Source organism: Nycticebus coucang, chromosome 2, assembly GCF_027406575.1.
Source record: "Nycticebus coucang isolate mNycCou1 chromosome 2, mNycCou1.pri, whole genome shotgun sequence".
NCBI classification, from domain to species: Eukaryota; Metazoa; Chordata; class Mammalia; order Primates; family Lorisidae; genus Nycticebus; species Nycticebus coucang.
The window spans coordinates 132769436-132794107 of NC_069781.1; the positions used below are offsets into that span (position 1 = coordinate 132769436).

General features: G+C 52.2%; 1 protein-coding gene across 3 annotated transcripts in view; it reads left to right on the top strand.

Annotated features, from left to right (window-relative positions):
* ZNF710 (zinc finger protein 710) overlaps positions 1–24672 on the top strand; it is a 79895-nt gene that overhangs the window by 34743 nt on the left and 20480 nt on the right. The window contains exon 2 of one of the 3 annotated variants that reach the window (XM_053581890.1): positions 17358–17533. The exons of the other annotated variants lie outside the window; for them this stretch is intronic. Within the exon in view, the coding sequence (XP_053437865.1) occupies positions 17484–17533 (50 nt within the window). The 5' untranslated portion in view covers positions 17358–17483. The remainder of the gene's footprint in view (positions 1–17357; positions 17534–24672) is intronic. 3 annotated transcript variants of the gene reach the window in all.

Consider the following 24672-nt stretch of genomic DNA (forward strand, 5'->3'; position numbering starts at 1 on the left):
GAGCCACAGGTGCCACCCAAAAGTACTATTTTCTTAAAATGTATTTTAAGAAAGAAGAGGGGCAGATGAGATGATCTTGGAAAATTAAATGCCACCCAAAAAGTAACAATTAAAAATGCATAGGTCCAGGGGCAGTGCCTGTGGCTCAAAGGAGTAGGGTACCAGCCCCATATGCCAGAGGTGGTGGGTTCAAACCCAGCCCTGGCCAAAAACTGGAAAAAAAAAAATTAAAAATGCATAGGTCCGGCCAGGCATGGCCGCTCATGCCTATAGTCCTAGCACTTGGGAGGCCAAAGCAGGTGGGTTGCTTGAGCTCACAAGTTTGAGGCCAGCCTGGGCAAAAATTGAGACCTTGTCCCTACTAAAAGTAGAAAAACTGAAGCAAGAGGATTGCTTGAGCCCAAGAGTTGGAGGTTGCTATGAGCTGTGATGTCATGGCACTCTACCCAGAGTGACAGCTTAAAACTCTGTCTCAAAAAAAAAAAAAAAATGCATAGGCCTGATGCACTGGTCATGCCTATAATCCTAGTACTTTGGGAGGGCCCAAGGCAGGAGGATTGCCTCAGGCCAAGAGTTTGAGATCAGCCTGAGCAAGAATGAAACCCCATCTCTACTAAAAATATAAAAACTAGCCAGGCGTGGTGGCAGTCGCCTATAGTTCCAGCTACTTGGGAGGCTGAGGTAGGAGCATCGATCGCTTGAGCCCAAGAATTTGAGGTTCTTGTAAGCTGTGTTCATGCTGCTGCCCTCATGCCAAGGCAGCAAAGTGAGACCTTATTTCTTTAAAAAAAAAAAAAAAAGCAGGTGTTTGAAATATCAAGAAAGACAAAATCTGAGGCCCTCCTACCTGAGACTAGAATTTTCAGTAAAAAGGATATATGTCTGCATTTAACATTCTTTAATATATAAACACTCTCACATTCTTTTTTTTTGAGACAGAGTCTGAAGCTATCGCCCTGGGTAGAGTGCCCTGATGTCATAGCTCATAGCAACCTCCAACTTGGGCTCAAGTGATCCTCTTGCCTCGGTTTTTCTATTTTTTGTAGAGATGAGATTTCGCTTTTGTTCAGGCTGGTTTTGAACTTGTGAGTTCAAGCAATGAGCTCAAGCAATCCACCCGCCTTGGCCTCCCAGAGTGTTAGGATTACAGGCATGAGCCACCGCGCCTGGCCAACACTAACATTCTTAATGTGCTGCAGTGCTGCAGGCCTTGGCCCAGTGCTGCCCTATAGTCACCCAGTGGGCAGAGATTGAGAGTGCTGTTTAGAGACTCGTATCGTTTGGCGTCTCCAAGGCATGTGAGTGGGTGATTGGAGCCCACAGCTCAAACACCGTGTATACAATAAAGACGGGCCTCTTTAACCTCGTGCGCCAGGTCTCAGGACCCAGCCTACCTATTGGTGTTAGGTCTACAAGGGATTAAGGTGAGTAAAACTGACCTTTCCTTGCAGAGTTTGAGAAGCACTGGGGATGGTATGAGTGGTGGGAGTGGGCTGGGGAGGGGTTGCTTTTAAGCTTTATGAGTGGAAGGTGGGAGAAGAGTTGGGGGAGGCAGAGGCCTTCCCCTTCCTCCCCCAACATGTACCCCTGCCTGCATGATGGTCCACACAGAGGGGGCTTGGCTCCCAGGCCCACTGGTCCTGTCAGACTTGCTAGAGCTCTGGTCACTGAGCCTGGGGGAGACTCGACAATCTAAGGCAGAGCCAGGGCCTTAGAGTGCTACCCAGCCCAGGTCTGAAAACTTGGGCACTTCTAACTATGTGACCTCAGTCCTCTGATTTTCCTTCTCTGCGCCTGAGAGTTCAGAAAACAGAAATGACAGTCTGTCCAGGAGGGGTTCATGTGACAGATATAAGTGAGATACCATGTCCAAAAGGCTCTGCACAGCTCTGCACTCAGGAAAGGGAAGGGTCTCTGTGCTGTTTTGTCTACATAATTGAAAAAGTGAATTGTATTGTGGATCCCCAGGAGGGTGCCAGCTGCCTCCCCATTTCCAAAATCCTCTGTGTGTGTCTGTGTGTCCTGTGCCTGTGGTGGTGGTGCTGGTGGTGGTGGCTAGGTTGTCAGGAAACAGCCGTTGGTTTCCTGCTGACTAACTCAGTTCCTGGAGGGCCTCCCAGGCAGCAAGGGAAGAGGGAAGCCTGGCAGAGTGGCTGGGCCTCCCCTCCAGCCTCTGCCTCTCCAGCCAGCTCTCCCGGCCCCTTCTGAGAGGTCATCACTTGCCTGCTGCCTTGGGGCCCAGGACACCTTGCTGGACTTCTGAGCAAGCTTTATTCTGGGCTGTGTTGGGGGGTACCCAGTCTCCAGCCGCCTGGGGTTTTGTCTGCATGTGCATTTCCTCTGCATACCTGGCACCTGCCCGGAACTTGGTTCTCTTTAAGGTCACTGGCAGGTTGGGCCCAAGGGATAGAGTTTTTGAGGGGTGAGCCTTGGGAAAGGGTGCTGTGAAGACCCTCCAGGTTTTCCTGCTGGTGGAAGAGATGTCTGCAGGGCCTCTGCCTGGGTACTCAGAAAGGAGGTTCTGGCAAAGGGAAGGGGCCCACACATCCTGGGACTTCAGAGTCCCTGAATGAAGAACTAGGGAGAGAGGGGAGAGGAGGCTGCTAGGATTGACTGGGCGCAGGCCTGTGGCTGTAATGTTAAGCTGGACCCACCTGGCACTTCACGTGGAGACTTGCAGCCACACAGGGAGCCCAGACACCAGGCCATGCCCTTGCTTTTAGGCTGCAGGATGCTAGACATGACTGTGGCTTCCTGCCCTGGCTCCAGGCTGTCCACTTGGCTTCCACAGCAATAACATCTCCACACAGAGCAGATGAGCCCATGGATGGGGACAGGCTTGCACAGTTGCCCCTGCTATGTCTACAGTGAGCTAGCTGAGCAGAGAAGGCAGGTCTCCCAGAGCAGCGGCTGTTAGCAGGCTGGCTTTCAGGCCTTTTCATGGTCCTTGCTTCTCACTTGGAGGGACACGATCAGGACCATTTTGTGCCTGGTATCTGGCAAACCTTTGTGGCTTATCGAAAGATGCCACTTTTCAGACCCAACTCACTGGCTGGGGTGGGAAGCCTATACTTCCTAATACCTGGTGGCTGAGTCAATAGCACTGGAACATGTATTTGGATAGCAAACAGCTATCAGCAGCCAGAGCCAGCCCACTGCCTTCCTGCACCCACCTTTTTAGCAAAAATGTCCTCCAGAAAGGTCAACCAGGACTGGCTACATAATTTTCAGGGCCAGATGCAAAATGAAAATGAAGGCCCATGTTTGAAAATTAGAATTTCACGGCTCGGCGCCTGTAGCTCAGCGGCTAGGGCACCAGCCACATACACTGGATCTGGCAGGTTCGAATCCAGCCCAGGCCTGCCAAACAATGACAAGTACAACCAAAAAAAAAAAGCCAGGTGTTGTGGTGGGCACTTGTAGTCCCAGCTACTTTGGAGGCTGAGGCAAGAGAATCGCTTAAGCCCAAGGGTTTGAGGTTGCTGTGAGCTGTGATGCCACCGCACTCTACCCAGGACAACAGCTTGAGACTCTGTCTCTAAAAGAAAAAAAGAAAGAAAGAAAATTAGAATTTCAGGTGGGCCCTGGTGTCCACATTCCCTAGCCTTGCCAAGTTCTGATGCCTCTGAGGGTGGAAGATCTCTCTTCTCTTTGGTAGCAGAGATTCTTGGCAGCAAGAACTCTGAGAGGTGCTGCCCTGCCCTGCCCCAGGGGCAGCTTTCTCAAGACCAGAGTGTCTTCTACTGGAAGCAAAAAGAACATCAACTTCTCCTTTTTTTTTTTTGAGACAGAGTCTCGAGCTGTTGCCCTGGGTAGAGTGCCATGGCGTTACAGCTCACAGCAACCTCCAACTCCTGGGTTTAAGCAATTCTCTTGTCTCAGCCTCCCAAGTAGCTGGGACTATAGGCACCCGCCACAATGCCCGGCTATTTAGTGGCCTGACTTGGATTTGAATCTACCAGCTCTGGTGTATGTGGCTGGCACCCTAGCCGCTTGAGCTATACTAGACGAGCCAACTTCTCCATTTTTGTTCTTCTGTACTCTGTTTCCTCCTTCCTTTGTAAATTCAGAAAACTGTGAGATCCTCCCTCCCTCTCGTCCTCCTTGCTTCCTCTTCTCTCACTGGCCCCCCTCCATTCTCTCTTCCTCTTTCCATTGCCTTTGTCTGGGGAAATCCCTCACAGGTTGGCCCAGTAACATTTCCCATCCATTTGTTGGGGGGCCGTGAGGGGGCCGTTGTTTGTTAATGTTCCTTTGAATGATACCAGGCGAGTGCTCCTTTGGTTTCTGAAGCCACTCTCTGAAGTGGCTGGAGCCAGCATCTTTCCCACCAAGGGAAGTCCCCTCAGTGGCCTCTGGCTCTATCCAAATGGCCTCTGCCCACCAGGAGCCTGGAATGCTCATTGTTAGTGTCGTCACTCATCACTTCCTCCCCACATTCAGGCATCAGTCCTCCTGGCCACAGTGGAAAGAAAGCTTACTCTCTTCTTTCTGGTGACAGACCTGGCCCTCATTCCCAAAGACAGCAGCTCCCATGAAGGCCTCAAGCTGGGGGGTGGGGCAGGGTGTGGTCCCCCATCCTCTACACATAGGAACCAGAAGCATCTTAAACATGTGTGTGGGATCATGTTATTTCCTTGCCTAAAACCCTCCTCTGGCTTTCTGATTCCTGAGATTAGCATCTGGGCCCTCTGCATGGCCTTCATGGTGCCACTTGCCTCAGTGACCCCTTTTCTAGCCACTAACTCCAGTTCCTCAGGAGGGAATTCTCCTGCCCTCCTAGAGAGACAGCCCAGGTTGTATCAAGAGATACTTGAACCATACTTTTTTTTTGTTTGTTTGTTTTTTGAGACAGAGTCTCACTCTGGGTAGAGTGCTGTTGTCATAGCTCACAGCAACCTCAAATTCTTGGGTTCAACTAATCCTTTTGTTTCAGCTTCCTGAATAGCTGGGACTACAGACACCCGCCACAACGCCGGCTGTTTTTAGAGACAAAGGTCTCACTCTTGCTCAGGCTGTTCTTGAACTCCTTGAGCTCAGGTGATAACAACTACCTCTAGCCTCCCAAAGTGCTAGGATTATAGGCGTGAGCCACCGTGCTGGTCCTTGTACCATACTTTCAAAAATGCGGGAGTTCTGGGAAAATAGACAAGGAGGGGGAATATCCCCTTGAAGGATGGCACTTAGGGTAGACAGAAGGTGGGAAGTGGGGCTGGGTTAACAGCCTGGCCCAGCTTGGAGGACCTGGTGGGTCTTGGGCAGGCTATGGGTTCTCAAACCTGGTGCACATTCAAATCACTTGAAAGGCTTTTTAAAATTACCAAAGTCTCCAGGTGCAGTGATATATGCCTATAGTCCCAACTTCATGGGAGACCAGGAGTGCTGTGCTGTGATGCACTGTGTCCATCATGTGTCTATACTAAGTTGGCATTACTGTGGTGACCTGGAAGCTGGGAACCACCAGATTGCCTAAGGACGGATGAACTGGCTTAGGTCAAAACTCGCATGCTGGGGCAGCACCTGTGGCTCAAGGAGTAGGGCGCTGGTCCCATATGCCAGAGGTGGCGGGTTCAAACCCAGCCCCAGCCAAAAAAAAACCTCGCATGCTGGGCGGCACCTGCGGCTCAACAGAGTAGAGCGCCGGCCCCATATGCCAGAGGTAGTGGGTTCAAACCCAGCCCTGGCCAAAAACTGCAAAAATAAACAAAAAAAAAACTCCCATGCTAATCAGTAGTGGGATAGTACTGTGAATAGCCACTGTACTGCAGCCTAGGCAGTAGGCTAGGCATAACAAGATCCCATTTCTTATTTTTAAGAAATTAATGACTTTTTTTGTGTGTGTGTGTGTGTGAGGCAGAGTCTCACTCTGTTGCCCAGGTTAGAGTGCCATGGCCTCAGCCTAGCTCACAGCAACCTCAGACTCCTAGGCTCAAGTGTTCCTCCCACCTCAGCCTCCCAGAGTACTGGGATTACAGGCATGAGCCCCTGTGCCTGGCCTAAAAGGTTAAAATTAAAAAAGCAATCACCAGAGTTTCTGGGGAGGGGGTGGATCCAGTCTGGGTTTGTTTGCACTTGCTTTCCCAGGGCCATAGGTGCTGGGAATGCCCCCTGAGGGCTTTAGGAAGGAGCCAGAAGCTGCCTTGCATAGTCAGCCCCAGGGCCTACGCCAGAAGGAACTTGGGGCGCACCAAGCAGAGATGGGGTCCTTTGAGAGTCAGCTGGCAGGAACCATGTTCCAGAGGGGACACCGAGATCTGACCTGTGGTTAGTACAGTGCTGTGTAGCAGAGCTTGGGCTTCTGGGCCTGTGTCAGCACCTGGCTAAGGTGGAATGAGGTCAAGCCAGAATGTCCAACACACAGGTCGTGGTTCCTGCAGCAGAGCATCTCAGACGCTCATAATCTCCATGGTCTGGATCCTTTCTTCTGATCTTTGGGGCACCAGGATCTGATGAGGGAGGTGGAGCTCCTGCCCACTCAGGATCTGGAGGGGGCACTGGGATAATGCTCAGAGTGTTAAAACATGGATGCTCTATTCCCAGAGCTGTAAGACACAGGCTGGAGGGAGAGAGATGAGTCCCTCAGGGAAGCCATGATGTGGAGGTGAAGAAGCAAGTACTTGTGTCTACCCCCCTTCACCCTACAAGCCTGGCTTCCTAGGCAGTGTTCTGTGTTGACTCTCTTCCCGCTGGACTCCCCAAGCTCCAAGCAGTACCCACATGTTGACTCCCCTGGACCCTCAGCCAGCTGGGCTGGTGGGGGTGAGGCAGCTATGCCCACAGCTGGTTTTGAGCATTCTTGCCTGATTATCCCAGTGTGCAGTCCAAATACTGTTTTCCATGTGCACCATACAGCTAGACCCATCTCTTTGTCACAAACCATCATTGTCCACACTGGGCAGGTTGGGTAATAAACCAAAGGCTGGCCCAGCAGATGCACAGAGCAAGTCACAGCTCACTTGCCTGACTTGTTTCCTCAAACCTGTTTGTGTTGAAATTTTCAAACTCAATAAAAAAGAGCCAAGAGCCTTTGTTTACCCATTATTACCTTTGGTTTTTCTTTTTTGAGACAGAGTCTCATTCTGTGCCTTTAGTACAATGCTGTGGTATCATAACCCACTGCAGCCTCACCCTCCTGGGCTCAGGTGATCCTCCTGCCTCAGCCTCCCAAAGTGCTAGGATTATAGGTGTGAACCACATGCCAGGCCCACATTTTCTTTGTCTCATTCTCTTTTAAGTGGCTTTGCTGAATTACTTAAAAGTGAGTTGGATTAGGGTCAGGCTTGGACTTTACTGAACAAATGCAAATAATGTAACCTAATCGTATGTAGCTTCATATTGATCCAAAACTTAAAAAAACTTTTTATTTTTTTTTTTTTATTTTTATTTTTTGTAGAGACAGAGTCTCACTTTATGGCCCTCGGTAGAGTGCCGTGGCTTCACACCGCTCACAGCAACCTTCAACTCCTGGGCTTAAGCGATTCTCTTGCCTCAGCCTCCCGAGTAGCTGGGACTACAGGCGCCTGCCACAATGCCCAGCTATTTTTTGGTTGCAGTTTGGCTGGGGCTGGGTTTGAACCCGCCACCCTCGGCATATGGGGCCAGCGCCTTACCGACTGAGCCCCAGGTGCCGCCCAAAACTTTTTTTTTTTTTTTTTAAAGACAGAGTCTCACTTTGTCGCCCTTGGTTGAGTGCTGTGGCATCACAGCTCATAGCAACCTCCAGCTCTTGGGCTTAGGCTATTCTCTTGCCTCAGCCTCCTGAGTAACTGGGACTACAGGCACCTGCCACAGTGCCCAGCTGTTTTTTGTTGCAGTTTGGCCGGGGCCAGGTTTGAAACCGCCACCCTTGGTATGTGGGGCTGGTGCCCTACTCACTGAGCCACAGGCGCCACTAGGAAAAAAAAATTTTTTTTTTAAGTGAGTTACTGACAGCCTGTCTGTAAGTAGTTCAGCAGGGTGAGGACTGGTGACCACTGTACTATCATCACACCTAAAAAATTGCCATTATTCAATAATATCCCTGTTTCGATTTACCCAATTATGTGCCAAAACTACTTTTTATGGTTCTTTTCCTAATCCAAAAAGCCTCACACTTTACATTTGGTTGGTAATGTTTTTTTAGCTTCTTTTAATATACAGTAGCCCCCCTGCTTTGTGTATTTATGTGTGTATAAGTTGGCTTTGCAGCGTCTGTGTAGGGCAGTAACTAGCACCTGACCGTGACTTGGAGCCGTCTGTAGGTTGGATTCTGGTTTATCTAGTGGACTGTGTTCCAGTTAAGTTTGTGTCTTTTCATAAGTTACCTGGTAATTGCTTCATTGTGTCTTAGAAAGTCCTAAAGCAGAAAGAATAGTTGAGGGCATCTCCTTTGTGTCTTGAGTGATGGACTACCCTGTCCTGCCATTCAGAAGAAGAGGTGGCTTAAGTAATCACATTGTATTTATTAAATGTTTCAGCTAACTATAAAGATTACTTGCCTTGATGAGCAGTAAGGTCAACCTGGCTGGGCAGGGTTGGGGTCCTGAAAGGCTGGGGCTGTGCCTAGTTCTGTGGTATTAGGCAAAGGGTGGTCCAGAGCTCAGCCCTGTGACCTCCCTCGGGACTCTCTGCAGTGATAGCTCGGAGACTAGACAGAGTGGATGCCTTGGTTTCTCTGCCCCAGGACTGAGTAAGATGCAAGGTGGTCTCACCTCATCTCAGCCCTAGGTCCAGCACATACTTCCCTGAGCTCATGGTCGAAGATGTTGAATGTCATCTAATAGAACCTAACTATCTGCATGGCTCCAAGTCACGGCACTTTAGGTACTGAACCCAAGGCATTGAGCTGCTTGCTCCACCCTGAACTGTCCCAAACTGCCATTTGGGCATTTTCAGCCTGTGCCCTGGCCAGTAGCCATCACAGCCTTAGCAGAGACAGGTGCCCCTTCCACTTCCCTGTCCCCCCTCCTCATTGGAGATTCTCATGTTCTCAGATCTGCAATTCCAGAGACCCCGAGCAGGAGGCATGTCCCACGGAGGGAACATGCCTGGGACCCGCATCAGGCCAGCATTGGACTCTCTGAGCTTGGGGGCTCCGCATTCCTCTCTGAGGACAGTGGGATGTTGCTCTTATGTGTTTAAGAGCAACCTTAAGGAACAGCAGAGGTGGCTGGTGAGGACAGTCCATCAGTGCATGAGAATGGAGCACACAAGGCACTTGGGTGTGGTGGCCATGACGCTGAATGATCGTGCCAGACCACAGGCCTGCACACTGTACCACTGCCTCCTGCATGCAGATCGCACTGCCTTTGATGAAGCAGTCACTGTGTAATGCTGGGCATGGTAGTGGCAGTACACATGGCAGGTACTCAGCAAGTACTCCCAGCTACTCGGAAGGCTGAGGCAGGAAGATTATGAGCTGGGAGTTCAAGGCTGCTGTGAGCTATGATGAGACCCCCGCACTCCAGACTGGTGACAGAGTGAAATAAAAATATTTCTATTCTCATAAATTCATATACCACTTCTGCCTCTCAGCTCAGTGCTCCAAGGAGTTCAGCATTGATTCCAAGTTGACTTAATAGTGCACTCTTTTTTTTTTTTTATTGTTGGGGATTCATTGAGGTTGCAAGAAACTAGGTTACACTGACTGCATTTGTTAGGTAAAGTACCTCTTACAATTGGGTCTTGCCCCCAAAAGGTGTGTCACACACTGAGACCCCCACCCTAATAGTGCACTCTTTACTAAATCTTTGTGACTTGTATGCTTGCTATTATTATTATTTTTTTTTATCAAAGTCAATACATCTGTATCTTCTTTTACATCAAACAATATTCTATACTACAGCAATGGGCCCTGCCCCGCTCACCCTCCTGCAGCCCTCCAGGCCAGTTAACTGTTTTTCCCTCAGCTCCTCCTTTCTTTTATTCACCTTTGTATTTTGAAAGACTATGTTTCATCTACAACTTCTTGATTTACCAATTTTGGACATTATCTGTTGCCTCTTGTAGGTGACAGTTTTTCTCTCCACCCCCTATCATTCCTTCTCTCATACTAATATCATTGTATCACAACTCTGGGTTAAGCCCACGATGTAAATACCATTCACTGCTGAACTGCACTGAGCTGTGGCTATGTCTTTACAGGAGTTAATTATCCTCTCCTGTTCTCGCCAGGCTGCTTCTGTCTTATTTCTCCCAGTACACCAACCAATCAGGGAAACATCAGATGTTTATCTGTTAGTTCATTGATCAATTCCCCCCCCCCCCCACGCTGGGGTATCTTACCAGTGAAATTCTTGAAAGCTTTTTCAAAGTAAATCAAAATTTAATTCACTTCAATATATTAAAATAACTCCATGCCACCTTCTCTTAGAAAGCTTCCCTGACCTCCAACCCCAAAGCTCCCTCTGTGGGCACCACACTCTGTCCTCCATGATAGCCCTCCCTTTACATGCTGAGTCTCAGTCACCTGTCTTCTTGCCTGTGGCTCTCACTACACCACACCTTCTTTTTTCTTTTTTATTTATTTATTTATTTATTTTTGAGACAGAGCCTCAAGCTATCGCTCTGGATAGAGTGCTGTGGCATCATAGCTCACAGCAACCTCCAACTCCTGGGCTCATGCGAGTCTCCTGTCTCCGCCTCCCCAGTAGCTGGGAGTACAGGCACCTGCCACAATGCCCGGCTATTTTTTGGTTGCAGCCATCATTGTTGTTTTGGCAAGCCCGGGCTAGATTGGAACCCGCCAGCTCAGGTGTGGAGCCACAGGCGCCGAGCCATACCAAACATTCTTAAGGGCAGGCTGGGTCCTCTTCATAGCTGGTAGACACATGGCAGGTACTAAGCAAGTACCTGTTGGAATTTGCCTTTGTCAAATTGAAATGCAAGAGTGAGGCTCAGTTAGACTTCTACCCTGTGCTCCTTTGTACTTTCCAAGTGTTCCTTCTCTCCTGGTTGGGCATGGAGCCCTTCCCAGCCTGTTCCAACTTTGTAACAGCCTTTCCCAGAAGGGAACAAAGGCAGGTTTCCTTCCCTGCTTTATTGTATCTCCTGCCCACCCTCCCCACCCCAGGCAACACTATATTGGCCTCAAGCATCTCTGCTGGGATTCCTGATACCATATAATCCCAGCCCACCCCACTGAGCTGGCACAGGCTGAGAGCTCAGTAGATAAGCATGGTTGAGACTCACTCAGTTGATCAATAAACCAATCAGTCTTCCTCTGCTCAGCCTCTCTGCTCCTGGGCACTTCTCATTATCTGGCATTCAGATGATCAGAAGGGAACAGGGGAAGGTGACCCCATTTCAGCTCTCATCATAACTCACTAGATATTAATGACAAGAGGAAGAAGATACTGACAAAGCAGAGGACCAGGAATGCTCACCTGTGATCTCAGAGCAACCTTGTGGGAAGTGTCTGGTAACTGGACTGAGGGCCAAGGGCATGTGTCACCCATGCGCTGGGCCCAGCATTAACTGGGGCAGAAGGGAGGACAGGATTCCAAATCCAGACCCAGGCACCTATATTTCGTGATGACCCTCAATGTGAGAGTAAGCCCCCTGTCTACAGGGCCCCTTCCTCACCAGGGAGGCTAACCTGGCATTTGGCAGACAGTGAAAAGAACTAATGGGGTCGGCTGCCCTTCTGAAGCAAGGGCCCAGCCTGAGCAGGCCGCGGGCTTCCTGGGTGCAGTACCCTGAGTGGACACCTGCACTCAGGGCCAATTTAGAATGTCATTCACTCCACACATCTGCTGGGGGCATGGCACAGCGTGTGTGCAGCACCCAGGAGGAACCAAGGACACACCCGGTTGGGTGAGTTGCTTTATGTCTAGCCAGAGCAGCTGCCTCACCCAGACCCCGCTCCTTTGCTGTCCAGTCTGGGAAGGTCGATGGGCTCCCAGAGAGGTCGGGCACGTAGAAGTCAGAACAGCCCATGGAGGTCGAACTTCATCGCACCTGTGTGGCCTGGGCTCTCTTACCTCGCCCTTGTTTACTAGGACCCTTGGGAGGAGGCTGCAGCCAGGCGGCTGGGCCAGGCAGGGGCAGCTGACCCTGAAATCAAGCTGATGGCCACCCGGGCTGTGGCCCTTGGAGAGGGGGCACTTCCTGGGGGTGCAGCACGCTTTGGGGGACCTTTATAGCAGCTCTTTGATGTTTCTCCAGTGGAACCGAATTCATTTTTTGTACTTTTAGGAATTAACTTGCAGTTCTCAGCATCTCCCTACCCAGAAAGGAGAGAAGTAGAAAAGAAGAAAGGGTTTGCATTGTCGTGGTGATTGGCACCTTCTGTGAATGAGAGGTCACCGCTTTGGGCTGCTCCTTTTCAAGCGGCCCTTTCTCCCCTGCACGCTGTATTCACACTGGAACATTCTTTCTTTCAAAGCTCTGTCTTTCTCTCCACCCTTTGTGTCTCGCTCTCCTTTCCTTCCCTTCTGCCTTTCATTCCGGGCCTCGCCACCTCCCTCGGGATCGCTCTCTTCTCCCTCTCTTTCTTTCCCCTTTCTTCTTCTTCTATTCAGTTCCTTTTCTTAACTCTTGCCTCTTTTTTTTTAATTTCTTTTTCCTTTTGAATAGCGCTTCTGTTTTCAAGGGAAGGGATGAGTAGAGAAGTTGTTTTATTTGAGGAAGGGAGAATGTGAGTGTTTTTTCTCTATTGCTCTAAAAAACTCTCTGTGCGGGATACTTTACCTTTGGTCTCCTGCTCAGAGAGAGAAGGGTGTTGGGAAAGGGGACCCCAGATGAGAGACCTGAGAGTCACAGGTGGGGCCTGAACCTGGGGCCAAGGGCCTGATTCAGACAGGGCCCTGGGATGTCTTTTATCTGCGTGGCCAAGGCGAGGCTTGACGTGAGGGTGAAGGTCAGAGGTGGATGCCGGTGCCAAGTCTCCCTCCTCTGTGGCCTGGTGTCACTATTCCCAGCTAAGGATGGCTGGGCCAAGCCTGTGGGAATGACGTGGGGGCTGACCATGAGGGAGAGACTGGTTCACATGCACAGCAGTTGTCCAGTGTGGCTTCTGCCCAGGTGTGTCCTGGGCCATGGGAGCAATGGGCCCCAAGTTGGCTTGACCTGGAGTCCTGGCAGGAAGGCCCTCACCAAATAAAGGACCTACTGCCTCTGGGTTGGCAGATTGTATTGACATAGCCTTTGTGGCAGGGACACAAGTGGTCCCATACATTAAGGATAGAGATTTGTAAATGTCACCTGGGAGCTCTAGAGAACATCACTCAGGCTTTCCTAAATTATCCAAACAGAACAGTTTGGTTCTTTCCCTGTAGGCCTCTTTATTTTTCTTTAAACCTGTACAAATGAAGCTCTTCTGAGAGCCGACAAGCCTGTCAGTCAGGCGTGTGCACGAGTGCCTGGGTATCGTGTTCACTTCACCTTTGGAGCGGTGGCTCCCTCCCGTGTGCATGAGCCAGTGGACCAGACCACCAGTTAGTTGTTCAGCCCCAGGGGCCACACACTCCCTGTAATCTGACAGTACTTGTCCCCATGCAGGCTGCAGTTCCAAGTCCTGTGCTGTGTCACTTTACACACCTATGGTCACTGCTTCTCCCCTCCCTCGGGAATGCTCTTCCGCTCTTATTAACCTACCTGACTCCCTTGCGTGGAGTTAATCACCCTCTGTCCAGAAGCTGCCTGAGACCAGTGGTGCAGCTGCCAGCTCACTCAGGTAGTGGTGACTTCCTTTACTGTAGCTCCTTTAGGCAGGGACTGTCATCTTCGTCTTTCTTTGTCTAAGAGTGCTGTGCCGCCTATGTTTACCAGTCACTCAGAAGTGACTAGAGTTTAGATCCCAGAAAACTGGAACAGCAAAAAGAAGGAAGCTGAGAGTGGTGGACAGCTGCAAGGACGCACACAATCTGGAGTTTAGATGGGTGAAGAGTGGTAGAAGGTCTGCTGTTCAGTCACTGGTGTGGGCTTGGCATGGGAGAGAAAGCCTGGAGAAATGGTCTCCCTGAGGGAACCCACTCGGGATGGGAAGGCAGGCTCAAGCTTGGGAGGGAGACTTCATGTCTGACCTTCCAGAGGACAGTTCGGCTCCAGCAAAAGGACAGATGTCACAGAACAGGGCCTGAGGAGGCCATGATGGATGTGGACCTGGGCCCTATTGGGCAGAACAGAGAAGATAGAGCTTGTGTGTTACCCGAGCTGTGCTGGACAGAGTCACAGGCAGAGAGCTGGGTGTACGTGAGGCTTGGAGCCCAGCCCAGCAGGGGAGGTTGTAAGGAGGAGCCTGTCTTCATGTCTGGGCCTCAGGCTGCAGATCTGGGAGACCATGGTTACCTCCTCAGAGCTCTGGGGCCCCCATCTAGCCAAGGTTGCAGGGACCTAGGAGGACATGGGGATTTCTGCAGGAGGAAGCTGCCTCTGGGAAGGATCCCTGGGCAGCATGAGGCAAGGGCTCCAGGAAGGAATGTGCAAGCACATGCCAGTGGGCTGGGGGTCTGGGCTGCCAGGAGCCCCACGGCAGAAGTCCTATGTGTCTTCCCCCACCAGCATCATGTACAGTACTGAGTGTCTGTACAAACTGAATTGAATTTGTTGTTAGCAGATCTAGGACGGGCACAGGACAGTACATTGCCCAGAGCTGTATAAACTACAAAGTCTCGTGCAGAGACCGACCCAGCCCTGCCTCATGTCCTCCCCGAGGAAGACTGGGCAGGTGGAGGAGGGTGGAGGGACAAGTCCATGCCAGGAGTAGGAAGGGACAATGACTGAGCCAGACATGCAGAAGCAGGGACCGTGCACAGGCTCATGTGTGTTGGGCAGGCCTGGTGAGAACAGTGCGCTGGTTGAAATAGGGGTCTGAGGCCTGTGGCACATGCTGAGTCCCAACTGCATACAAGTCATGTGGCTGACAGGATTCCCGAGTCTGAGGCTCAAGAGGCTTGGGAAGAAGGCTCTGTCTCCCCTGAGTCTGGGTGATGGAGACAGGTGAGCTTGGGGATTTGTGCTCCCGGAAGGGATGCAGGTGGCTAGGGGCGGGCACCAGCGTTCTGAGGTGGACACCACAAGGCCGAGCGCTGCGGGAAACTGCCACTGCTCCTCCCCACCTGCCCACTTCTTAGGGCACCTGGCAACCTGGAGCCTGCCAGGCCAGCCTAGCTGGCCATCAGGTTTTTCTGGTCTGGGCAGGAACATCTTACAGCTTCTACAGCCTCCACCCACAGCCACCTGGCCTGGAGATGAAAGGGGAGCAGGGGATGAGGTCTGTACCTGCAAACCGGCATTGGAGGCAGCTCCCAGTGGCAGGGGAGCTAGAGGTCAGGTCCCCTGTAAGAGCTTGCGTCAGGGGAGTCCAGCCCTCCAGTAGTTGCTGTATGGCCTCAGGCAGGGTGGATGCTAGAGATGGCAGCTAACAAGTAGGGTTTGCACTCAGCACTCTACACACTTTACTGGTGAGACAGGTGCCCTCTGTGCCACCCTATATGAGTAAGGAGGAACAGCCACATGGTGCTGGGAAGAAGCCAAGGGTGAACTCAGGCCTTCAGACTCCAGAGTCTGGACCCTATACCAGTACTTTGCAACCTGTTTTGGAAATTATGATTACTTCTAAGCCTCACAGATGTCACAGCATCATCAAATTGCTGTGGGACTTTCTGAGGCTGCCTTCACCCTATGGAGGCAGCCACCAAAAGTGGGCTGTTGTTAACATTCCCATGTTTGTAAAACCCGTGCATGGCCCTGGTGCACTCAGGGGAAGGTCAGCTGGCTCAGATAGGTGGCACCGTAGCTCTCAGACAGCTGACACTAACATTGGGATTTGGCCATCAGGAGTAGGAGCCCCCACAGGGGCTCTATGCAGATGCCAGCTTCTGTCCTGGGGGGTGGGGTGGGGGTCCTGTGGCTTCTTTGCTGGGCAGGGCTTTGGAAACTGGAGGCTGTGCCCCTGTTCTGTGTGCGCTCTCCCCACCTTGCTGTCTCTCTGGCCCAGGAGCTTGCGTTTCCTCCCACAGGGAGGGAGGAGGCAGCAGCCAGGTGGTCCCTGTCCTCGCCCTTGCTGCAGCACAGAGAGGAGAGTGACCCTTGCTTCTTGCTGCAAGAAGAGGGGCCTCACCCCACGTGTGGTGTGGCAGCTTTCACACATGATGCTTCCTCGTTGTTTAGGTTTCAGGGCCGGCACTAGGGGCGTCCCATTCTCAGGCCCTGCCATCCCCCGTGATCTGTGATCGTCCAGGCCGTGTTTGCTGAGGGTTGGGTCATCCTAGCTGGCAGGGGTGGGGCCCATAAAAAGACATCTTTGCAGAGCTGGGTTTGTCATTCATTGAGGAATGTGCTCTTTGGAGCTGCCCAGATGAGCTGCTTATGTGAGGGTGTCAGAGGCTCACAGAAGACATCTTCCCACCTCTCTAGGGCCTCCCTCACCATCCCAGGTGCTGGGACCAGGAATGCCATCTCCTGGCAACCCAGGAGTTCCACGTGGGCTGGGAACTGGCTAGAACCTTCCACAAGACCAGGCCCATCCCAACTCATCTGTCCTTCCTCACACCTGATGTGGCTACTTTTCCAGGTGCTCATCCTCTCATCACATGGTACTTAGATATTCTGTGATAGGAAGTATGCCAGACCTTGGGGGTCCAGGGTGATTCACGCTGTGTGTGTACATGTGCTGCAGTGGCAAGAGTTTGACGTGACCATTTGCCAGACATAGTTCTATCACCAGTCTGTACCGTCTTGTTTCACCTTCCCCTCATCCTGGGGGTCAAGAAAACTGAGGCTCTGTGAGAGGACGCAGCCTACCCAAGCTGACTGTGAGGATGTGTCCGAGCTGACTCTGGAGCCCATCGGCAGCCCCATAGCAAGGAGAGCCGTGAGGGAAACCCTCACACCCTAGCACAGGCAGGACTTTTGCTTGTAAAAACAAAAAGAAATCACTGTGGCCCATGGGCCACTAGTCTGCATTGGTGAACATGCCCCAAGCCCACCACAGGTCTGCTCCAGTCTGAGGTTCATCCTCTATGATCCAGACTGAAGTGGCCTCACTGGCCACCTTAGGCACCTTCCCCTCTGATGTCCAGGGCTCTGCCCACAAGGCCCTCTTTTGTTTGATTGATTGATTGATTGATTGATTTAATTTATTTATTTATTTGAGATGGAGCCTCAAGCTGTCGCCCTGGGTAGAGTGCTATGGCATCACAGCTCACAGCAACCTCCAACTTCTGGACTCAAGTGATTCTCCTACCTCTGCCTCCCAAGTAGCTGGGACTACAGGTGCCTTCCACAACACCAGGCTATTTCTTGCTTGCAGCCATCATTGTTTGGTGGGCCCAGGCTGGATTTAAACCCGCCAGCTCAGGTGTTTGTGGCTGGCACCTTAGCCGCTTGAGCCACAGGCGCCGAGCCACAAGGCCCTATTTTGTTTGTCCTTGCAGGCCCCGCTACCCTGTGGTCCTCCTTCCACTTCTCCTCCAGCCTGCAGCCATCTGCTACCTGCACCCTGTCCTCTGTTAGCTCCTGGTGATGTACAGCTTCGGCAGTGGGTGCTGGAATGCAGCCGCATGGCTCCAGCTGCCGCCACCTCCTGCCTGGTGGGAACCTCTTCTCACAGGTGCATCTACCCTTTCCATTGGACTGTGAGGTTAACTGTGGGTACCCAACTCCCACCCCTGGTGCGTGCCCAGCTCCACAGCTGGCTGTGTGAAAGTGTCCTTGATAGGTGACTAAGGTAGGCAGGGATGTGCCATGTGCCACCCTCCCCAGGAGGCACGCAGCACTACGTAAATGAGACAGGCATTTCCTACCCCTCTGCTGGCAGAGGTCCCTACTCACACTGAGTGTGTGTGGGTGACTGCAAAATAAATGTTGATCACAGTGCCAGCTCCAGCAGGGAGCCGCTGCCAGGGCACTGTTGCGATGGAGGCCCTGGGAACAATTGCGTGGCACCGTGGGAAAGGACAGCTCTTGTGCCCAGCCTCTTCTCTGTCCTCTTTCGGTCCATCTGATGCGGGCTGGCTCTCGGCCCCTCTTACTGGATCTGTTGGAGAAGGGGACTCCTGCCCACCTTCTTCCCCCACCCAGGCCTCCCACAGCCCCTCCACTTCCCATGATGCCCATAGGCGAGGGGCTGTGCTACACAGACCCATGTGGGAGGGGGAATACATGGGCTGGCAGCCAGTGCTCTGAGCCTGTCACCTCCTGAATGCCAGTCAGTGTGAAGAACATTCCTGATCCCTTAAGCTAAAAGGAAAAAAAGCAAAGTTCTGACCTTTTAGGCTACCCCCACACTAGTGTTTATTTTCTGTCTGATATGTTGTGCTGCTGTTTCACAGTTCTCAATCTGTGTCTAACCAAACTGTGAGTCTAACCAAACTGCTGAGGTCTGTGCACCTTGCTGGCACCCGCACCACCAGCTGGAGAGGGAGTACTGGGGGCATTAGTGCAGCCACGGCCCCCACCTGGCCCTGCATGTGCACACCGCCTTGCTGTCCAACACACGGAAAGCACAGGCATCTCAGCCTGCCCTGTCTCCACTCACTCCCCAGTGTATCTGCTGACCTAGGGCAGGAATCACTGGGCTCCTCTGTGCCTTAGTTTCCCTCCGTAAATGGGCTTTTCTAGTGAGATTCCTCGTTTTATGTACATGATCTCGTCAGACAACTGGCCTAAAAGAAGGATAGAAGATGAGACCTTTCCCCTGTCACTGACCCCATTCCAGACAAGGAAACCAAACCCCAGGGAAGCCTGGGGACTTGCCCCAGGACACATCGCTCCCATGTGGCAAGGCCTTGGGAGCCTTGCCCCTTCTGTCCTCTGCATGGCGAGGGGCCGTTCTTCCTGGTTTACTCCCTACCTCTTCCTCCTTGCATCCTGCTGCTGGCCCTGCATCAGCCATCACTGGAACCTCTGTGGGACCCTGGACCCAGGAACTGCTGTGTCCTGGGACAAGGCCTCATTAGCTGTCAGGCCGGCGGCTACTCCAGCTGGGCCCTGGGGCTTGGGGCACCAATGCCACGGCTCCTTCCTGACACAGCTGCCCATCTCAGCTATGGCCAAGTGCCCATGTAGCCCATGGGGCTCCTGCAGACCCAGGACTCCACCATTTTCATTTCCCTGGGGGCTTGATACCATTTCCACCAGCCCATGTATTCTCTGTCACTGTGAAACCCTTGGGCCACAACTGTCATCGGCTTGGATTGTTTTCTGTTAAATCTCTGTTCCTGGACCTTGGTTTCTCCTGTCATTTCTGACCACTCCAGATTAGAGAAGCCAGGAGGAGGCTTGGCTTGGGCTGCTTCGGCCTAACTCCTCCCTGGAGCACAGGAAGGAGTAGAGTGGACTGGAAGAACACAGGCACAGTCAACCACAATCAACCCAGATCCTTTCTCTTTCACTGGCTGTGAGGCTTAGCTAAGTGCCAGCTTCTCTGAGCCTTGGTTTATTCATCTGTAAAATGAAAATAAAAACACCCATCTCCTTGGGACAGCTTCAGTAAATAACAGCTGGGTAGAAGTGAAGAAAAGCTGACAGCCCTGAATTCCGCCTTAAACTTGGGGCACAGAAGTGGGGGGTAGGGGGCGGGTGGATACACTTAGGGAACATGGCAGCAACCATGTGTTGAGGAACACCCCCCATCCTGTGGCGGGGGGGCGAGAGGGCCTGGAAGCACTGGGCACCTGGGGCTGGCTGGGCCTGTTTCTCCGTCACAGGAGGTAAGGGGGACCTGGGGAGACAGTGTTCCTGCTGTGTGGGTGTGGTGCCCCGGATAGCAGAGAATTTGGGCCTCAGGCATGTCATGGGGGATTTACAGGCCTGGTGTCCAGCATGCTCTAGGTCCTACCTTGACCCTTCCTTAGGGGCTCTAGCTTCCCCCACCCAGACTGAAACCACCCACCTGTGTGTTTTCACCCTTCCTTCCATACATGATGGGGTCACTAGAGAACCTTCACTATGGCTGGCAGGGGGTCCATTCTGGGAATTTTGTCCTTCGTCCCGCTAACTGTGGGGAGCCTGACCCTTAGAGGTAACCTAAGAGGAAGAAGTCCAGGACTGAACTGGAGAAGCCAGGGCTGGTGAACAGGGTTTCTTTTTCCCTTCTTCCTTCTTTCCTTTCCTTTTTATTTTTAAGCAAGAGATAAATAAATGTCGCTCTGAGGTGACAAGAGAGCATTGAAAGAGATAAAAGGAGAGTAAGAGGGAGCAGCGAGAGAGCAGAGGCAAAGGACAGGGGGTTTGGACCGTATACTGTGATGAGGGGAGAGATGAAAGAGGAAAGAAAGATGAGATGGGAATGCAGGAGTGAGTGGTGGCTGGGCGGAGGATGGCGTTGCCACGGGAACAGGAGGAGGGGGAGGAATGGAGGGAGAGGAAGATGGAATGGAGAAGGCTGAGGGCTTGGTGCCGGAGGAAGGGAGACCAGGAGGCTTCTCAGATCTGAACCAGGCCCCAGCATGGAGAAGTGGGGTTGGCAGGGGAGGAAGACAAGACCCAAATCAGGCCCTGGTGTGGGAGAACTGGGGTTGACAGGGAGGAAGACAGTACCCAGAAAGCCTATCCCTGCCAGGAGCTAACAGGGCAGGAGGGCTGGCCTGCTCCACCCTGCCTGCAGGAAACTGCCTCTATTTGCTTGTCTGTGAAATGGAGATGATGCTCCCCACCCCAGGGACTGCCCTGAGGTCTAGAAACAGCGTCTGCCTGTCATAGGGCCTGAAAAGCTCCACCCAGTCATTCTTACTGGTGTAAAAATTCTTCTCGTCTTTGTCCCTTGAAATTATCAGCCCAGGGAGGCGCCTGTGGCTCAGTGAGTAGGGCGCCGGCCCCATATGCCCAGGGTGGCGGGTTCAAACCCAGCCCCAGCCAAACTGCAACAAAAAAATAGCTGGGCATTGTGGCGGGCGCCTGTAGTCCCAGCTGCTCCAGAGGCTGAGGCAAGAGAATCACGTAAGCCCAAGAGTTAGAGGTTGCTGTGAGCCGTGTGACGCCACGGCACTCTACCCGAGGGCGATACAGTGAGACTCTGTCTCTACAAAAAAAAAAAAGAAATTATCAGCCCAGGTTTAGTTTTTACCTGTGTCCATCTAGCTGGTGAGCTTTACGCCCAGCATAGTATACTTGTTTGGGAGACAGATGTGGATATTTGCTTCTGGAATTGGAGGAAAGACACAGAGCCTTCCAGAAGCATGAAGCCTGCTGTCCCTTCCCTGGAAGCAGGAACCGATCCTGAACTCAGGGGAAGGAAGTCCAGGGCGGGTGAGGCGAGCACGTGGCCTCTGTTCTCACTTAGCTTGGACGCAGCTGTCCTCAGGGGGCACGGTGCTGTGTGGGTACAGCAGGCAGCAGATAAGGCCTCTGCCCTGGGAGGGCCTGTAGTCCACCTGGGCGCCAGATGATGACCAAGTAACTGTACGAATAAATAAATCACCAACAGGTCAGTAAGGACTATGGTAAGGCCCAGAAAGGAAATGTGTTAAACATGAAATTGCTTAGAACCTGACCAGTTGAGGGCTCAGGGGAGGCGCCTGAGGAAGTGATGCCAGGTGAGGGCTGGGGAAAAGGGAGGGGGGAGGATGCAAGTGAAGACAGTGGACACAGCCATGCAGCTGGAGCCTGGGGGCACAGCATGGCAGCAGAGGCCTGTGGGGGAGTGTCTGGGCTGGATTCCAGGAGCAGAGTGTGGTGGGCCCTTTAGGCTAACTGGTGGGAGTGCAAGGCCAGTTCCAGTTGTTTAGGCTGCTGGTGGAAGCGCAAGGCCAGTTCCAGTTCTCCCTCCTTGACTGGCTGTGCCCACACTGAGGTGAGGGACAGCTCCAGGCAGGGCTCTCAAGAGTGCTGCCTGCAGGGGTCACATGACAAATCCTGAGCTTTATGGCCCCCACACATGGAAGGCAGACACCCCGATGGGGGAACCCAAATGTGATGGTAGCCCCCATGCTGGATATGGGTGAAAAGAAAACACTAGGAATCAAGAGCTTCCTGATTAATCCCTGTTATAGGGTGGGGGCCTTGGGCTTCACTAATCCCCGTTATAGGGTGGGGGCCTTTCCACATCTGCAAAATGACAGCTTTGGACAGGAGGGTCCCCAAAGTTCCTTCCAGCCCTGCTAGTGAGGATCACTGAGTGTACACAGCCAAAGTGGCCAAGGCAAAGAGCCTTTATTAGGACCACCATACTGGTGTGGGACAGCCAAGCATTGCTTCTTTGCAGTAAAGAGACCAGCATGTGGGCATGTGAGCCACTGGGCAGGAACCTGGTGACTTCAGACCACGGGTGCCAGGTTCCTCCTATGCTGAGCACCAGGGGAGGCCATCACGTGTTTCATGCAGCTATGTTGGGGACTCCCAGATTGCCCAGTAATTTAGTGCTGCAGACACCCTGTCAGTTTAGGTTGTTTCATTTCTATGAGATGCAGAGACCTGCCTGACTTAACCTCAGGACAAAGTGGGGTGATTGCTAAGCAAGAGTCCCCCAAGCTAGAAGAAGGCGCTCCCTCAAGCTGTCCTCGAACACCCCCCACTCTGCCCTTGTTTGGCCTCGTCTGCTGCATGGTACACCTCCGCCTGTTCTCTGTGCCCTGTTGCTGTGCTCGATGGTGTGAGGCTTGACACACACCCACATTTCCAAAAGAGGAAACTGCAGGGATGGCTGTACGTCTGGGCTTATCTGCATGAGTCCCCTGGATGTGGCCTGGATGGCGGGGCTGCTGATGGTAGGGCTGGGGGGTGTGGTACTGTGAATGGCGGAGCTGCAGATGGTGGGGCTGGGGTAGGGGCATGGCAAGGCTGTGAGTGCTCGTGTGCAGCCCAGGGTTGGAAGCAGGACAGCTGCCCCTAGGGGAGGGGATTCCCATTTAATTCACCAGGCAAGGCCAGGTCACTTTCAGAGTGCTCATCAACTCCTACTAATTAATTTGGAGATTCAGAATCACTTGAGGAGCTTTTAGAAGAAACCACATCCAGGCCCTGAACCTTGTCTGGAGTGAGGCCCAGGCATCAGGACACTAATCAAACGATAACATCCCTGAACTCTGTGGTTGCAAGTCTCTGCCCTACCAAGAGCTGGAGCCTGAGCAGTCACTCGAATGCAGTGGGCCCAAGATCACACCTGCACCATGGGGGTTCAGCCCTCATTTTTTTTTTTTTTTTTTTTGAGACAGAGTCTCAAGCTGTCGCCCTGGGTAGAGTGCTATGGCATCACAGCTCACAGCAACCTCCAACTCTTGGGCTTAAGCAATTCTCTTGCCTCAGCCTCCCAAGGAGCTGGGATTACAGGCGCCCGCCACAACGCCCGTCTACTCTGTTTCCCCGAAAATAAGACAGTGTCTTATTTTAAGGTGTGCTCCCAAAGATGCGCTAGGTCTTATTTTCAGGGGACGTCTTATCTTTCCTGTAAGTAGGTCTTATTTTTGGAGGATGTCTTATTTTCAGGGAAACAGGGTATTTTTTGGTTGTAGTTGTCATTGTTTGGTGGGCCCAGGCTGGATTTGAACCCACCATCTCTGGTGTATGTGGCTGGCGCCTTAGCCGCTTGAGCTACAGGTGCCAAGCCAGCCCTCATTTTCTTGGGTTTAAGGGTCACTATGACCTCCTGGAGGAGGGAGCCTCACACAGTGGCCACCCACTCTGTGGGAGCCAGGCCTTTCTCAGCACTCAGCCCATAGAAAGAGGATTGGTGTCCTAGGTGTGCCTGGGGAATCAGAAGAACAAAGGCTTTCAGAACAGGCCTTGCTGTTTCTCACCTGTAAGGGTATTGTGGGGTCAAGGGCCGCCCCCTATCCACACTCTACCAGAACTGGGCCCTGTCTGTGCAGCCTGGAGGCTGCCCTGGGGAGGAGGCGTGTCAAGGAGCAGAAATCCAGGATGCTGCCAGTCTTCCATCCTCAGTCCCTTGGTGGCTATGGCTTCCTTCTCCCAGCCCTGGTGCCCCTCTCAGGACACTCTGTGCTAGGCTCCTCCATCTCCTTCAGTCCTGTGTCCTTGGGGTGACCAGCCGTGGGGGAGATGGACCAGGAACACACACAACTGTGAGTCAGCATGATTGTATCAGGCAGGGCTCTCCAGAGAAGCAGAGCAGTAGGATACACCATGTGTGTGTACAAAGAATTTATTTTAAGGAATTGACTGGTGCAATTGTGGAGGCTGACGAGTCAAAAAATCTGCAGGGCAGGTTAGAAGCTCTGGTGGGATTTGTGTGTTACAGACTGGAGGCAGAATTCTTCCACTCCCCAGAAAGCCTCCGTGTTTGCTCTCAGGGCTTTTTCTGTTTGGGTGAGGCCCACCCACACTACAGAGGATTATTTGCTTTTGTACATCAACTGATTGTAAACATTAACGACCTCTACAGGATACCTTCCCAGCAACATCCACACTAGTGTTTTGACCAAAAAGCTGGGCCCTATAGCTTAACTGCGCCGATGATATATGAAATTCACCATCACAGGCCTTGCTGGATGAAGTTTGGGCAAAAGGAAGAGGGTCTTTGTCCTGCCTCAGAACACTTCTCTCAAGGCAATGCCTGCACTAAATTCTAGAGGGTGAAGAAAGGGCAGTGCTGGCAGCAAGTCAGCCTATACAAAGGCACTGAGGCCAGGATGTGGGTATGTGCAAGGCAGGATGGCCGTGCCCCAGACTGGGAACAGCCAAACTAACAGCAAACTAATGCATGGGACTTCATCCTTCGGCCACACAGCTGCAGATAGGCTCCAGGGCTAGAGACCTGCACCCTAGTCTTAGTCCTTCCCTGTCATCTCCCTG